Source organism: Eleutherodactylus coqui, chromosome 2 (genome assembly GCF_035609145.1).
Source record: "Eleutherodactylus coqui strain aEleCoq1 chromosome 2, aEleCoq1.hap1, whole genome shotgun sequence".
In the NCBI taxonomy this organism is placed as follows: Eukaryota; Metazoa; Chordata; class Amphibia; order Anura; family Eleutherodactylidae; genus Eleutherodactylus; species Eleutherodactylus coqui.
The window spans coordinates 120,010,474-120,028,859 of record NC_089838.1 but is presented as its reverse complement, the minus strand read 5'-3'; the positions used below and the strand labels follow the sequence as shown (position 1 = coordinate 120,028,859).

Here is an 18,386-nt window from a genome sequence, read left to right as displayed (position 1 = left end):
TGGGTGCAACCGCATCCCCTATAGTTACGCCAGTGCTGTGTTGGACCCTACCACACAAGCCCTTTAGAAGGGGACATATAACTTCCTGTCACAATTACTGTTGTTGATTCGAGGCTTCTGTCACACTGTTGTAATGATGATTATAGTTCAACTGCTATTTGTACACTTATAGATCTGTAGCTTATTTAGGTGAATATAAAAGGTAATGATAATAACACTGTAGGCAGAGATAGTACAGGCTCTAGGTGTTCATGTGATGCTGTGCTGCATCGATAGCACAGAATAGTCAAAGAGAAAGCAGGGACAAATCTCAGCATTAAGATGGTGCCTGATAAGCATCAGACAGGAGGCTGCACTGCATAGAAGTGACTGCAATATATGTAGGAGATGTTCAGATTGTGACAATCAAGTAAGGAGTGCACAGATGGAAAAAAAGTGGCTCTTTATATCCAGTAAGTCAATTTCTATATAGCCATAGTAAAAATGTAAAGGTGAAATCTTGTATACTGCAAAGTTTTTAGTTTTCTTTAATGGATTATTAAGATTGTTTTTTTTTCTTAGACAACTGTTTGCTTCATCAGTTTTTTTGATCATATTCATATACTCAACATAAAAGAAGCCAGGTTGACCAACACCAAGTAGCAGTAATGAAATAAAAGTCAACTTCATAAGATGTTACAGAGACACAAAGAAAGGAAAGCAGAGACAAGATAGTAGAGTTATAGATTTTATTTAGCATATTGCTTATACAGAACTGTTAAAATATTTAATAGCATAGAAATTGATAGTTTAAGTGCTGGTTTATAACTAAATAAAACTCTGTTTGATTGTGTGCTACTTTATTGTAATATATTTAGAATTCAGCATGTACTATATTTCTCCATACCACAAAAGCTTTCTGCTTTATACTCTATGTCCAACACATCGGCAAACCCATGAGGGAACTTCTCATTGGCCGAAACGACTTACTATCAGCTAGGAAGAAACCTAACCTATCTAAAAGTGCTAGTAAGAATGGAGGCCACCAAAGTTAACCCCTTGTAATGACGTACAACAATCAATATACTGTAGTCCAAAGCCTCACTGTTGCACAGTCCTCAACATGTCTGCTGTAACAACATAAATATGCTGCCTGTAAAAAGATCACATTTTACACTATAAATTGCTTTGCCTACTATTTAATGCTCAAACTTTCATGGTATAAGAAAAGATAAATTTGAGCATTGAACGCTGGGTTGTTTTCGGAACTCTTTTTTGCAACACTGTCTATTAGGTCCATGGCCATTGCATTTTCCATGCTTATGGCCCCCATTTTAGATGATGACTTTTCACAATGTATTTCATGGCTTCCATCCCTACATGAGACATTATTACTATCACATAGGAATAAAAAGCCATAAAACACCAGAGTGAATTTATCTCGATCGGATGCAATACTTATTTTCTTCACATGATTTCACATCTATTTCAAAACTAACCAATAATTTCATGCTACATTACGGAACATTTTAAACTATATTTCAGTGACAAGATGCACACTGAAACTGTTACATCAAAAATTAACAAAGCTTCAACTGTCAAAGGAATTTTTTTTTTTGTGAAGACACAAATGATACAATAAAACGGCTTAATCCACTAAATGTAACACAACACCAGGGACAGCTAAACTGACAAGACAACAGCTAACATGCACCAAAAAATGTGGCAGATCTTGGACGAAACCAAGGATTTTATTAAAGCCAACAAACACCAGCCCAAATAACACATAAAACTTCACAAGATGTCTGGGTAAATCTGCTCAAACGATAATAGAGACCCCTCTCAACACAGACCTAGAACAAATAAACTTGTCTCTCTAACTGTAATGAGACATGCATTCTTTATATGTGAGACCCAAGTGGACAATTTGATAACAATTACACTTCATAACACAAACTACACAGCATCCAACATTATGATATTGGGTCAATAAAACATGCTTCGTGTATCTTTCATTCTACACAGAACAACAGAGCACTGGTATCATTGCACAAAAAGATGGAGAAAACTGATGGTCGGACAGTATACATTAAGTACATGCAGAGAGAGAACACTAGCTATAGTTTTAATTATGCAGCTAGCATTGCTAAATGCAGACTATAGTTTATTACATACTTAACATAGATAATGGCTCTACAGCCACTGTTACCACTGTTGCTATTCTTACTTACCTGCTAGATCCTAGTTCACCTCATGGTGGAAAGTGTGAGTTGCATAAAGAAGAACAAGGAAGTGGTAAATGAAGATTACATTATTAAATTAATTTGTCTAGAATTTAAGTACAGTTTGCAAAGTGTTATGTACCCTTTAATTGTAGTCTTAAAGGGGTGTTCACATCTCAGCTTTACATGGCCAAGATGGGAAAACCCAGCCCTCTGCTTCTGACCACCTGTTGGAAACAGCCAAGTGCCTTAGTCCAGCACCGTTTCCATAGCTCTTATTGAAGTGAATGGGAGCTATGGAAACAGCATAGCGCAGCGCACCAAGCTGCTTCCGTAACTCATCACTGTCTAGTCTTACTTGGCACCATTTAACTTTTAGACTTTTGTCAGTAAACAAGCCCCACTGTTCTTTGGTGATGCAAGGCTAGAAAAACTTTTTGAAGTAGAGAGAATGTAGAAACCTGGCTAAATATTCAGATTAAAATATGCCAAAAAAGATTGTACGGTATTACTTTAGCTATTGGTTGCCTAGTAGCTATCTATTCAAACCTACTAAAACTAGTGAGATGTAGTGCTACTGTAAAATAGACATTAAATATATGGCATGTATGTTTGCAGAAACACAAGCTTTTTTTTTTCTACAACTTGTGAAATATCTCATGGTCATATGCTAAATCTATTACGTTATGAGTGAGTAGCCAAATCAGCAATTCATGACTTAGCAATTGGCAAGAAGCTTCAGTAATCTTATTGGAAGAGTTAAATTATAATTAAATAAGTCCTAAGCAAAAACTAAGCATATTCACCTCGTGAAGCCATTTCTCAACTAGGCCCTTTGCATTCGATGGAATGATTCTCAGCACCAACTCAACTTTCTCATTTTCTGATGACTCCATGTGAGTAATTTCCTTCTTCATATTAAATGTAAGTTTAGCAATGCCTTCAAAGCATTTCTTAAGGTGTGGTTGAACCCTCAGTGGGTCCTTTGTCTCCGAGAGGATTTCTAGTAGTTCATCATTGGACAAGAAGAAAAATCTGGTAAGGTGTTAAAGGACAGAAAAAAAAAAGAATAAGCTGAGTGACATCCGAACAAACATTTCATACAAACATGCACAGCTGACAGAGAACATAGACTGTTTACCTTGGAAAGAATAGCCTTTTCTTCTCCAAATAATCATTTAGGCCTTTCTGAATGTCATCCAACAGCAATTCTGCCTCCTTCAACTTATCCAGCATCTGGGGCTGTGAGATAACCCTCATGGCGTTGGCCTCCTTCACAGACTCCCTCATTATTAGCCTCCTGGTGAGCAAGATAGAATATATTGAATGTAATAACCATACTTCACACAACAGGCTCTCTCTCTTTCAAATCGAAAATCCCCTTATTACAAAACAAGGAGTGATCTTTTCTTTCTCCATACCTTTAAATACGACTGCAACATTCATAGGTTTTTACAAAAACGCAGCTGCTTTTTAAGCTTTAGATAAATAGAAAGTACTGAGGAGTAATTCTACTGAGGCTGAATGCATTATTCTCTAATACACTTTGGTGAGGGGCTTTTCATTTTTAACTACATTGGACAAGGAAAGTCCTTCGTCCATCTAATTATGACTGAGCTTTGTTCAGTGCCATTAACCCACAATGCTGGATTGATCCTATTCTATTATTTGCTCTAACCAGTTCAATAAATCAACACTGCTTATTTTTTTTTTCCTCGGGAAGTGAGAGAGCTCATTAGGAGGACTGTGTGGGTATTAATGATGTCGAAGGAAACAAAATAAGACAAATGTAAAGACAACAACACATACTTGCAAAGAATGAAAGCTATTGTTATTCCAAGTCATGTCTAGAACATGAATACAAAGAGATCAAAAGAAAACATGATGTAGAGCATATTTTCTATCATATAGCAGGTATATAGTAAATATGTGCTAGTTTGGATCCAAAGTAGGACCAATGGTACTAAACTCAAAAACAAAAAGGCACTTTAATATCAATATTCAGAGATAAATACAAGAAGGGAAAAGTCACAAGAAAAAACTATAGTTGCCAAGTCAGCAATTAAAGGCATAGGCCGATGAATAACATTAAATCACTTTTCTACAGGAAAGGTGATAAATGTATGATTTTGTGCTATGAAACTACTGGGATCCTCAATCATGAGAAAGGGGGTCTAAGTGAACGGTGTTCACTCATGTGGCTCGACTGACTAATGGGACTGGCAGACATAATCGAGTACAGCCCTATCTTCCAGCCACCAAGTTAGCCCTTGCGGGAACACAAATTTTTGCCCATTGGCCCAGCATTAATATATGCTGAAAACAGAGCCGTAACTTGAAGCTCCCAGGCCCCGATGCAAAACTTGTAACAGGGCCCCCAACTATAATGCTTTACTTATAGTACTGGGCTCCCTATATGGAGAAGAGAGGCCTTATGGGCCCCCTAAGGCTCCTGGGCCCGGGTGCAACTGCATCCCCTGCATCCTCTATAGTTACGCCCCTGGCTGAAAAATATGATAAGTGACATATAAAACAATCATGAGGTGGCATTGCTTGAGGATCATGAATACTAGGTTTTTGGGAAAGTTACATGAAACTCCTGAAATGTCCAATTATATCGTACATTAAGCAAGTTTCTTTTTCCTTTTACTGTATAAGCTAATTAGCAATTTCTTATTTGCTCTGTCAGCAATGGCAAGCTAAAAGATGTCTTTGTTTTTAATTCTCTATTGCAGTAGTTTTCCCAGGGAGTTTATTGTGCATTTCAGACAGATCATCATGCAGTATTACGTTATACCAAGTGTAAGGTTGTACATAGGTAGCGTAATTACAGCAATTACACACATACTCTCCCTGTGGGGTAATGTTGATAGAAAAATAATTTAAGAACTTCAGCTAATGCATGATTAAGTCCACAAAAGAAGCATTTAATGGATATTAAAAGATATAAGCTGTAAGTTAGATATTTACATTGACTACAGTATACTGTGTATGGCTTTGTAAGGTTATTCATTACAAACACTCCATAGTAACTCAGTCAGTCTTACATTGTATGTAATGAAAGAACAATATGGCTTACTAGGAATTTTGTACTAAGATGTATTTATATTTTGCAAATTATAACATTTGAGCCTACAGGGTTATAATTATTGAGGCCTATAGGGGAATTATGACCATAGAAACCCATTGCATATCCACAGCATATGCCATAAATGTCTGATAGTGATCAAAATCTCTCAACTGTAATTTCCATAGACTATAATAGGCAGCCACATTCAAGCACATTCAGCTTTCATTTTTTTTTTTGCTCCTTATTGCAGCCACTGACTAGCTGTTGGACTCCTGTTTTCTTAATAGTTGGAGGTCCCAGAAGTAAAAATTCTGCTTACTAGATATTTATGACATTTTTCTGATATGCCATGAATGTCTTTGGTTGAAATATCTCTTTAAATCTAATTTATATTGAAATTAAACACATAGGGTGAAATTTATCAAGATTGGTGCTTCATGCGCCATTCTCAAGGCATATTTACATGGCCGATAGCATCTAATCATATGTAACTAACAGAAATGTACTTTAGATTTAGATAATCTTGGACGCACCGCACATTGCACAGCATACAGACACCCCGTCCACACATTGCAACCCCTATTCTCGCTTGTGAATCACACAAAAATAGGACTTGCTTATGGTTTTCCATCTCTCAGTAAGGGATTATTTACATGAGCGTAAATCGGCTTGCGTTTTCATAGACGGCCGATACACACTTCCATTTAAGCAGTTCTCCCCTTCCCTCCCCCTCACTGGCTCTCTTTTTCTCTCCTCCACTCCCACATTTGCAATGGGAGGGGGCTGAACAGGGGTGGGGCTAAATTATGCTCTGTACCGCCCACTCCCATTGCAGGCTATGGACAAGTGTCAGGGAGGGGGCGGGAGCTTAGCTCCACCCCCATCCCACCCACTCCCATTGCAAACCGCTCAGAAAGGAGGAGAGAAGCAGAGAGCCATTGAGGCGGGGAACTGCTTAGATGGAAGCTTATATCACCAGCCGTGAAAACGCCGGCCGATATACACTTGTGTAAATAAGCCCTTAATGGTGTGAGAGAAAAAACACCCATGTAAATTCACCTATTGGAAGCAATGGTTTAATACATTGCACGAGTCTATGCATCACGCAAATGCATAAAAGTCGCACAATTTTCTTGGCCGTGTAAATACGGGCTTAGACTGAAGATTGCGCATGCCTTATAATAAATTTATCACATCTTAAGATCTATGCTTGTTATCAGCCAGCATAGATTTGCACTATAATTTGAGCCACTTGTAAGTGATGGTAAATCTGCTGGTCTGTAGGAGATTGCACCCCATTCTGCTTTTGAAAAGGGGCAAGAGTTGCGAAAAGTTGCAAAATGTAGTGGAGAAATGATGTGCATCTTTTTGGGGATTTTACTGTGCCATAACAGTGGTAGAAATTCTGCCCTGCATACAAAAATGTAGTTTCCTGTTATACAGAGAAACATTCCCAGGAATTATTCAACCCAAACCTGTCGCAAGCTCCAAAAATAAAAGCACAAATAATAATCATAAAATCACACTCAAAATACATTGCTACAATATACTTATGTAAGGGAAGAATATGCATAAGTAGCACTAAAGACAGAAGAATATGCAAGAACACCCTCTCTCTGTTAGAACTATTGTGGCCCAATTTGCTATGTCATTACTCCTTCAATTAAGGAAAAAGAAATCTTCCAAATATTCCACAATATATGTTCCATGTTCAATACTGGCTGTAACTTGCTTTATGCTATCAATGCTAGCAGTAAAATAGCTCTAAAAATCTCTTCTTCATTCTAAGATATGTCCAATAATGCTTCTTTCAAAAAATTACTGAAACAATCGTTGAAAATTTGCCTCAGTGGTACAAAGGAATTGTTAGTATCTGAAAAACAAAAGATGTTCTATAGTGTTGAGCAAACTAAAACAGTTGAACCCTGTTTTGGGTCAAACTTTGCTAACAGATTGGTTTGACATGAACCCAGACCTTAGAACAGTGTTTCTCAACTCCAGTCCTCAGGGACCCCCAACAGGTCATGTTTTCAGGATTTCCTCAGTATTGCACAGGTGATGTAATTATTGTCTGTGCCTCAGACATTACCACAGGCGTTCTTACTATAGGATATCCTGAAAACATGACCTGTTGAGGGGTCCTGAGGACTGGAGTTGAGAAACACTGCCTTAGAAGGTTTGTCTTGGCCAAACCCACTAAAATTAATATTCTTCTTCTTCTAACTCAGTGCATAGCACTCTTGTCTTGCAGTGCTAGGGTGCTAGGTTCAACTTTGACCAAGAACAACATGGAGTTTGTATATTCTCCCTGTGTTTATGTGGGTTTCTTCATAATAATAATCACCTTTATTTATATAGTGCATATATTTATGGAGGAAGAAACGGAGGAGGAGATTAAGAAGAATAAGTACTTTTATGGTATTTAGACAGTATTATACACGGGTTTCAGGGTTATTGATAAAGCTATATAACCACCCGAAAGCTCGCTATAACTTCATGTATTTTTGTTAGCCATTAAAAGGTGTCATATCTACAAGATTACTTGGTTTCTTTAACTGAGAACAATCACACTTTACTTTACTGGCTAACACGGTACCAAACCTTTTTTATATTGCCTGATGAAGCTCTGGTTTGGTTCAAACTAAATTGAACTGAGCTGCACTTTTGCTGAATTTTGATGAATCAGCTCACCCGAACTTTTCAAAAGTTTACTCAACATTAATGTTGTAATATGTTGACTTTTATGTTTGGCGTGTTTTTTGTATACCACAGTTATGACATAAATTAACTATGTATAATACCTTGAAAGTTTATCCAAACCTTAATTAATGTCCTCATAATTTACATCTAAAGTACATTTATGTAAGTGACATATGCTTAGATGCTATGTAACTGTATACAGCCATAATCCACTGTAGGACTATGACTTAACCCACCTAAAATGATCATAGGTTAAAGGTGTCTTTACACAGAACGATTATCGCTTGGATTCCAGCGATCCAGCAATAATCTGAATAATTATCGTTCAGTGCAAATGCATGCACCAAATGAACAACAAAGGAGAAGTTGTAAACTTCTCGTTCATCTTTCAGTTTCTGCATGTTTCTGCAAGGGGGGCCTCGTATGGTGCAAGGGGGGCTTTGTGTGATGCAGAGAGCTAAGGCAGCAGCATGCATTCCTAAGCTCTCACTTAAGACCTGAAGGTTGCAGGTTCAATCCCTGCATGGTTCAGGTAGCCAGCCCAAGGTTGATTCAGCCTTTCAGCCTTCCATCCTTCCGAGGTCGTTCCCATGTAAAAGCACCCATAGTAATATCTTTTGAGAATCCAGCTTCATGTTAAAAGTGCACTACACAGTTCTAGAAAACACAGAGGAGCATCAGCAACCAGTGATGCATTATGGAACTCATGCCCATACAACTAAAAAACTTGAACCAAACAATCTTGATTTGAGCACGAATTTGGTATCACATTGCAATGCAAATGATAAAACCCATAGTTTATGCATATGAGTTAACATCTGTATATTAGAGAGAATAACATTATTAGAATGAATAACATTAACTAATAGTGCTTGGCGTATCAAATGCTGTATATTGGATTTAAATCCACAGCCTTAACCCCAAGTTGAATGGCCTTCCCACATAAAAGCAGCAACGCTGAGAAAACCAATTATTAGTTCCTATCCATGAATTCAACTAGGAGATTTATTTCCTATAACTTAGAAGTCATAAGGTGAAAAGGCTCCCATGCAAATTATTTCTTGAAAATTTTATTAAATGCTGCCTGAGACAAATATGGACTACAATAACGTCAGCTGCTTAAAATTCAAGACTTCAAAGGTTCCCCACATAAAGAAAGTCTTCTAACAGAAAATTAATGACTTTGGCGTATGATGTCTTTTACAAGCATCAGTAGAAACAGAATAATTATGAAATAAAGGAGGATTTAGAACAAAAAAAGAGGTATAAAAGAGCAAAGTAAAAATGTCACTAAGGAAACAGTAAAGCGAGAAAATAATGAAATAGATGAATGTAGATAAAGAACTATGCCATAATTCTGCAGTGCCATGGGTGTACAGATAGGGGACACACTACTGTGGGCACAAAGTGCATTTATGGAACATTAATCTGAAACTGATATAATTAGTTTTCTTCTACAAAATAGATCTATAGGGCTTCCTTCATACTTAGCTTTTGGGTTCTTTTTGTCTTGAAAAAAACGCCATAAGCTTTTTTGAACTTGTGGGTTTTTAGCAGATTTTTTTACCATGCATTTTTCCAATACGTCTTTTCAGTCCTATAGTGCACGCTATACTTTGGAAAGAATGCCATCTACCCAAAATATCTAGTAAGCATAAAGACAAATGCCACAAAGATACACCACTTGCTATTGGCTTACAGATAACATCTGGTCACATCATTTTATGAAAACAAAAACACATGAGAAAAGGCCATGAAAATGCCACAAAAGATATAGCCTTGTCTCAAAAAAAATGCTAAATCTACCGGTATAACCAAGAAAAATAGTATACACCAAAGATGGTAGATTTGATTTGCTAGTTTTCAGAGGTGTATTAAATCTGAGTGATTCAGATTTTGATTTTTTTGAAAATTAAGGAAGAAGCAAAATTTGTAAAAAAGTGCTCATCTCAGTGACATACCAATCACATAAGACACAAGAGGAGACATTCCTCAGAAAAAAACACTAATTACTCTCATACCAAGGTCTAAACGTAAATGGTCATTAACAATAGTACAAACTTATTCTCTAGATTTCTTGGTTGCTTTTATCAGATCTCTTCTCATTGGACATTGTTTCCAATTGTAGGATGCATAAATATATATTCTTAGAGAACCTGGATAATTGTCAGTAGCAAATATTACTTTGCAATAGTGTTGCTTGTTTTGTTTGGACGGGTGATAAAATCAGGCAGATTTTTGCTATACTGGATTGGATAATCTCCATTTGATTTTTAGCAAAAATTGCCAAAATATTGCCTCTCTGCTTTTAGCAGAAAGGACAGGTTTGTTGGCTTACACCTAGTGCCTTGCAGTGCTGAAGTTCTAGGTTTGAATCTGACCTCGATGGAGATTTGAACCTGGGACCAACCACTGCAGCAGTACTAACCATTGGGCCCTTGCCACCAACACCATCTCCACTGTTGCTCAAGGGACATTTTGGAGACCAAATTAGAGAAACTGATTTTTACTCCTATTGATTATAATGGAAATCGGGAGTCACAATTCACAATTATTTTTTAAAATCGGGTTGGACACTCCTGACCCTATAATTTCAATAATCGCTCAACACTACTTACCAATTCTATGCAAACAACCTAATGTAATATAATTACAAATCCAATACCTTTAAAATGCAGACTGTGAATAAATAAGAGTTTCTAGTGGGTTGCCAATGTATGTTGCTTACCGTTTTATGTGTTATATCCAGTTACAGTCATATATTTGATAAACATGATATAAACTAAGTTACCATTAAACAACCTTTTGATTTGCCTGGCATGAATGTCTAAGCTGCAGCATAATAACTTAAGCCCTGAGGACCAAAGGAAAATCCATACTCAGGCTCTCCACCTATCATTGGCCATTTATAATTCTAGTGTTTTCTTTTGTGGCAGAAGTGTCTTTGGTCTTCCTCCAGCAACTGGGCCTGAATGAGACTGCTACATTTGCATTCCCTCCTATAGCTACATCTCTTCTAAGCTGTGAACATGGTGTTTTCTTTATGCAAGTTGGTATTCATGATCATCTGTTAACAGTAAAAAAAAAAAAACTTACCAGTTCTTATCAACAATTTCAAATTTATTTCCTTCTACTGGTATTTGACTTTGTATGTCTTCTGATCCAAAGATTGGTTCCAGATATAACCAAGCCATCTGGACTTTGAGCCAGGATTCTAGAATTTCTTGAATGAGTCGCTAAATAAGAAATAAGAAAATAGCACATTAAAATCAAGCCATTTTTAGAAATGCTAGTAGGACATCAGATAGATGTATGAAACAAATCTGTGAATGGTTACATGAGCAAAATGCTACTTTCTTGCATGTTCCCTGCAATCACATATTCTAGTAGGGCTAAGAAATACCTTCTGAATTCATGTTTTCTGTTCTACTTGGTGAAGCACAGTGAAGAATGAGCCAGCACAGCTGCCTCTTTGTGTGTCTCCCTTGGATTAGTCACTCTCTTACTAGGAGACTGTGTCTATTGCATTTAACTTCACATAATAAAAACTAAAGTGAAATCAGTTTAACATAAAGAATGTTATACTTTTTTTTTCTTCCCATCTTAATACTCTAAAGATTGCTCATGGCAAAGTCAAAAAGTTTTATATAATGAAAGTCACTGAAGCATGATTCGCACTGGGCGGTGAAATCTGAGAAGTGGGTTGGAGATGAAATCTAAAAGCTAATTAAATTCAGCAAGAGCTTCTCAAAAGGCAACATACCAGCTTAGCCTCCCATGTTAATATTTCCTTTTCGAATGGTGTAATAAATGGAGAGCCTTTCATGGTTGTGGTTTTCACAATGTGATCTTCCAGTAAAACCTTAAAGAAAGGACAAATGAAAAAATAAAGGACAGAAATATCAAGAGAAGATGCTTAGATTACAGTATTGAATGAAATCCAAAGCAAAAATATAGAGAATAGATAAATTGGTGCCACTGAATAGCTAAACTTCAAGCCAATCATCAACTGATTGAACCTTTTACTGGTTGAAAGGATATTCGCCTAATACTTAAATGTGATTTGAAAAAGTTAGAGATAAAAGACTGCACAATGTAATTTTTTCATGATTAATCCATAGTGTCACGGTGTTAACATAATGAGACATATATTTATTTTAAAAGTATTGTATTCTCCATCAGCCCAACTTGGCAACTGTCACTTTTATGCCAGGATGAAAAGGATAGGTACAATGAAATTAGATTAGACTGCTAAAGGAAAACCCAAAAACTTTACCATTACATATAGAACTGTGCAAAACTTTTAGGCAGGTGTGGAAAAAAAATGCTGCAAAGTAAGGCCTCTTTCACATAGCCGTAAGCGTTTTCATGTGTGTCCCCCGGTGCTGTAAAAACGAGTGAACGGGCACACAAATCTAACGTTTGTGTGCTCATTCAGATAGCATGGGCCCCGGCGCATATACGCCGAGGCCACAATGCCTTTGCCTACCCTTCCCTCCCCGGCTCACCTCCTCTCTCTTTCCCTCCAGCTGTTTGCAATAGTAGTGGGTGGGACAGGGGCAGAGCTTAGCTATGCACCTGTCCTGGCCCCTGCCATTGCAGACAGCCAGAGAGGAGGATAGAAGAGGGAGGGAGTTTAGCAGTCACACTGCTAAACTCCCTCCCACCTCCCTTCTCCGACCGCTGTCATTGACTCCTGTAGGAGTCTATGCAGTGGCCAACATATTCCGGATGGAAAGATAGTGTCAGGAATATCTTTTCAGCCTGGCATGAAAGTGCCTGGTGCTATATTGGCCCTTTCGGGCGCTTTTACGCTGCGGGAATACAGCCATGTAATCTTATGCATTGGAATCCAACGCATTAGATCATAGCGTAGATCGGCCAGCCTTGAAAACGGTGGCCGATATACACTCGTGTGAAAGAGCCCTAAAAGTGCTTTTAAAAAAAGTGTTAACAGTTTTTGAAAGATAAATGTAAATCAAATCAATGTTTGGTGGGACCACCCTTTGCCTTCAAAACAGCATTAATTCTTCTAGGTACATTTGCACACATTTTTTGAAGGACCTCGGCACGGAGGTTTTATCAAACAACTTGGAGAACTAACCACAGTTCTTCTGTGGATTTAGTCTTGCCCAAATCATGTCGCTTCATGTAATCCCAGACAGACTTGATGATATTGAGATCCGGGCTATGTTGAGACCATACCATCACTTCTAGCAAACCTTGCTCTTTTTTACACTAAAGATAGTTGTTAATGATGTTGGCTGCATGTTTGGGGTTGTTGTCCTACTGCAGAATAAATTTGGAGTCAATGAGACAACTTCTGGCGTTGCGGAATATGCTGGCGCTATACAAATAAAGATTATAATTATTCTGTTTTTGAAAAAAAAATCTGACTCTGCAGCATTTTTTTCAGACCTGCTTAAACGTTTTACACAGTACTTTACATTCTTAAACATAATCTTGACCATTTAGTACATTTTCTAGATTTCTAGTGGTGGCTATTTTTAATGAGTGCAGAGGAAATCCACAGAAAAAAAGTGCACAGGAAGAATGTAAAGTTCAGCCATATTGGTTGTCACATTTCAGATTGCTTGTTATAAGCTGATGGCAAATGTGTCACTTCTTTATTGATTGAAAAAGGTTTAAAAAAAAGGACAGCTTATCATCAGCTTCTGATAAACTATTTCAAAGATGACAACCAATATGGCTGCACTTTATAGTGTTACTTTTTTCAAAAGCATTCACAGAAAAGTACAATATCTGTAAATAAAGTAAATGAAACATTATTACAAATTTGCTACTTCTCTAATTTCGATGTGATAATATAACCCATTGCTATGCTTTGTGAGGGATTCTTCTGTAAGTGAAAAATACTTTGTGTTTCTTGTATTTGCTCTAACACTGTGGTTTCTACATTATAGCAGATGGAGGTACCATTTTTATGTCATTTTCTAGCTAAGTTATTTTCAGTGTAGCAAAATGTTTCTAAATTTCATTTAAGCAAAATTGTAAAATATGTTTTTTTACAAATCTAATCTAGTTTACAACTCTATCATAATCAGTATCCTACATTTGTGTCATCAGTGGACATACAGTCAGAACTTAATGAGGTTGTTAGAAATGAGGGGGAAAAAAGAGCCTGCTTTTTTCCTAAAATTTCACCACTTTTGTCTATGGAGTGTCTCTGGTATTGTGACACATCCCCATTCATTTCAATGGAGATGATCTGCAGTACGGGACACAGCCCATGGACAAGAGTGGTGTAGTTGCTGGATAAAAAGCACTTACCTTTTTATCTAATTCCAAAAAAACCCTTTATAAGTTCCAACATAAACATTGTAGACGTATATTGTGTTTGCAGATATTTTCCTGTGTGATGTGTTATTCTGTTCTGAATTATTATCTTCCATTTACATTTGCCAATCAAATGACATCACTTTGTTTTACTGACCAAAAAGTCTAGTCTAGTCTCCTAACAGAATCAGCAGTGATGGTCACAGCACTTCAAATAGAGACCTGGAAGGGGAAACTGCAGTACTGTCTATCCATAAATCCAAAAGCAGTCATAAAAGTTGACCCCTATCCTGGTCTAAGTAAGATATATGCCGGTAGTAAGAGATGAAATGCAAATAGGTAGAAAAAAAGGTAATAATGAGCTCCGATCTAAGGATTTTTTAAAATTGGTAAATGTGAAAGCTTGTGGATAAACTAGGCTTTATAAGTTTCAAATAGAATGAAAGTTTTATATATACTATAAGAAAGTTAAAGTAATCCTTTTTGCGCCGTTACACTATAACTTCACAAGAATCTATAGAATGGAGTTGATATATTGGGAAGTCCAATGGCTATTAATCAGATTTGCTGTTTGCATTCTGTTTATTGGAGCTAGAGAGCTAATATATGGTTTATGTTCCCGTTTGTGAGCAAATATTGCTTAAGAAGTTATTGCAAGTGACTGTTTGGTATAATAGAAATAAAGCACAAATGTATAAATCAATGTGAGATATTGCATTTCTTTTACATCTGTATTACTGAACATACAGAAAGGCCTCATATATTTTGTTGAGGACTGTGTGCAGTGGTCAATAGCAATTCAATAGAATATTTCAGTCTATAAGGCATATCAATTTAATAGTAAAGTCTTAGCAGAATTATTATAGCCAGTTATTGTTCAATGGTTTCTGTTCTAGCTAGAAATATGACATTTTGAATTATGACTATGTGGTTATTTCCCTCAGAGAAACTATGGGTGTAGTTTTCTAGAGTGTGCTTCAAGCAATATGACAAATTGATTAGTCCATTTGTTATAATGGTATAACGTTTCCTTAATCACTTGCAACAAATGCTCTGAAAGGACCACTTTAGAGTACCCCCTCAGGAAAACTGGAAAAGCATTCAACCTGTTTAAAGGCAAAATTGTGGACTGCCACCAAACACATAAAACTCTTGAAAATAGCTCTTGAGAAGATACAGCGCATATGTACAATTTCTGACTCTACATTTGCCTTAGTTACAAGCAAACCCTTGAACGAATACTGAATGAACTATGTTTCCAGGTCTTTTCATGGGTAATCAATCTTCTTCTACACTGCCTTTCTGGGGGTTTTTCAACCCTTGCCTCCCAGTACTTCTCTTATATCTACTTCCTGTTTGTCTTTTGGGGTTAAAGTTCAAAAAATGTTTATTAGGACCTTTAAAAATATTTTCAGAAGATGCACGCTAAAGGACAAAATGCGCAGAGGTTACATCACTACATAAAGCCAATATTTTAGATACCAAGAGAATATAAAATCAAGTATTTCACCTGGATTTCATCAACAGCTGCTAATACATGACTATTTCCATCCTTGTAGGGTGAAAAGACAAAGCACACATCTTCCCAATCTGCTTTCATTTTGTTCAGGGCTTTCTCTAGGGCATACTCTTTGCTGGCTTGCAAGCTAATCTGATTTAGATCGTCAAGGTATTTTTCAAGGCCAAGCTGCAAAATTTCAAGAAGAGAGGTGCCTTCCTGTGGAGTAATGTTAAACCCAACCTACGGATAAAAATATACCACATATGTCATACAGCAAAACCACACACAGTGCAAGACTTCGAGAAGAGACCTTTACTTAAAACAATTCTTTCTAATAGCTAGAATAAAAAATGGGCTGTTTGGAAAATAGGACAACATATGAAAAATGACTAGGGATATTTAAAGCCCAAAAACATTTCAAGTAAAATTAGGATTATGGATGAAAACAGATTAACACTTTCTTGGGACAGTAATCCAGATAAATAACCATTTGAACAAGGTTATTTGTGTGTAACATAGGTCATAATAAAATATGATGACATTTATAACATTGTACCCACCCGCCAAGATTTATTACTAGCAATGGCCCAATGGCCTACTATCAGATTAGCTAAATTATTTTCTATCTACCTGATGTAAGATCAACCAGTGTTGGCCTCAGATGAGATGGCACCTTGTGCAGAATTTTTGGTTTTGATGCCCTTTCCCACATAAGAGAAAATTGATATATATATTGTACTGATACTCTGTCTGTCAGTATGCTGCTTGTGCAGAATGCAGCAAGATAGCAGCATACCCATACCAGAACAACTCAGTGAATAAATACCACACCAGAACTAAGCTTGTAATATAAATACAGCATATGAACCAAGCTCAGTACGCAGATACAATGCCAAAATCAAGCTCAATACATAAATACAGTAGCAGAACTAAGTAACTATGTTGCAGAGGTGCCTATAGGCTGACAGTATCTCCTCGGGACATTGGAGGTGAGGAGACTGCCAAGAGGAGGATGAGCCATGTAGCTCCACGACATGTTGCTGCATGGAGAAAGATGATCACCTGGCCAGGTGGACCCAAGGGGACTCTGTCATCCCCCTCGTTGCCCACCATACAAACTGATGGTTGGTGCCCTGTGTGATCATATGTAACTATGAGATCAACACACCACCCCAACACTGACATCACTGGTGAGGTTTGATGATTGACACCTAAGCCTCAGAAGGAAAATATTTGGCAAATACCAAAGTTTGTATACACTACATTAAAATACACCAAACAAAACTATTTGAGATCATCAAATATTTCAAACTGTCAGTGCTTAGTCACACGGGTGCATGGGTACTGGTGTTACTGCATGAAGAAGACGGCCGCACTTCAGGATGGACGTTTCTCTGCAGCGCCGGAAGAAAGAACCCATGACCAGCAATGGAGCTGGTCACATATTCTTTCTACCGGCGCTGTGAAGATTCGTCTGCATCTGCAGTGCGGCCGTCTTTTAGTGCAGGAACACGGGCGCATTGGCGCCCGGATACACCCGTGTGACTAAGCCCTTAGGCAAAGAAAAAAAAATATAAAAACAAGCGTGTTCAGGCACTGCCATGATAGACAAAATATAAATGTGGGGAAGATCAATGTATTAAAACAATCCATTTCACCATTGTTTTGTGTCTTGGCCACAAAATGTCTTTTACATTTATCCTAAATTACTTTTATGGCAGTAAGTATTAATATGCGAAAATTCAGGTGCATAGTTATTCTTCTCTGCTTGTGTGGAGAGAATAAACATAGTCTAAATCCTTAAATCCAATTTAGCAAGCCTCATGTAAGTAGAACCACATTACACCGAAAATGATATAAACCTCAAGAAATGAGCTGCTCACTTGCAGCTGGAAGTTTCAAGAGCATTTATTCCAGTCTTACATGTGAAATGATGCAACAAGCAGCACTTAAATGGAACTAGTTAATCTAGCCTTTGAAAAATAGGCCCATAGACTTGAATTGTAGGAGCATTTATGAACTGCAGAAAGTAATTACTGAGAGATAAAATAGGATGTCACGGTGCTGTTAGTTTGCTAAATTTATTGCTCAGTATTTTCTGCTTCCTCTTATGATGTCATTTTCATCTGTGACGGACACCGCTTCACGACTGCAGGAAAAGCAGTTTTTTTCTCTATGGGAGAGGGTAATTTTAATATGAGATTCTCCTTTGGGGCTAAGATTCTAGAACAATGATGGTGGATGTTGTAATGTTGATAAATAATTCAGACATTCTGTCATCAGGAAGGAACTGAAATGTATATTAGATTAAACTTAGGTATGAGATAAACTAGCTTGTTTTACAAGCCTAAAGCATGGAGAAATAACTGGATATGTCAGCTGAGAATAACTCTGAAATTTAAATAACATTTCCAGAATTGTACCTTCCATTCCGAGAATAATTAGAGCAGGTAGGCACTAAAAACAAACATACTTGAACTATGCCCCACACTCCAGAAGTGGATTATCACAAGAACAAAGAGGAGAGTTGGAGCATTTAGTCGAAAATAACGATTCTGCAGCAGATTGTACATATTGTACAAATATATTGTCCTGCAAATCAAATATGGCATTAAGC

The 18,386-nt window shown here is 37.2% G+C and overlaps 1 protein-coding gene across 1 annotated transcript in view; it reads right to left on the bottom strand.

The window, feature by feature from the left end:
• The window catches only part of LOC136610023 (dynein axonemal heavy chain 3-like), a 1,175,415-nt gene that overhangs the window by 939,065 nt on the left and 217,964 nt on the right, over positions 1-18,386 (bottom strand). Inside the window, exons 20-24 of the mRNA XM_066589293.1 lie at positions 15,779-16,009; positions 11,735-11,833; positions 11,068-11,207; positions 3,343-3,501; positions 3,008-3,236 (exon numbers count right to left, since the gene is read on the bottom strand). Of these exons, the coding sequence (XP_066445390.1) occupies positions 3,008-3,236; positions 3,343-3,501; positions 11,068-11,207; positions 11,735-11,833; positions 15,779-16,009 (858 nt within the window). The remainder of the gene's footprint in view (positions 1-3,007; positions 3,237-3,342; positions 3,502-11,067; positions 11,208-11,734; positions 11,834-15,778; positions 16,010-18,386) is intronic.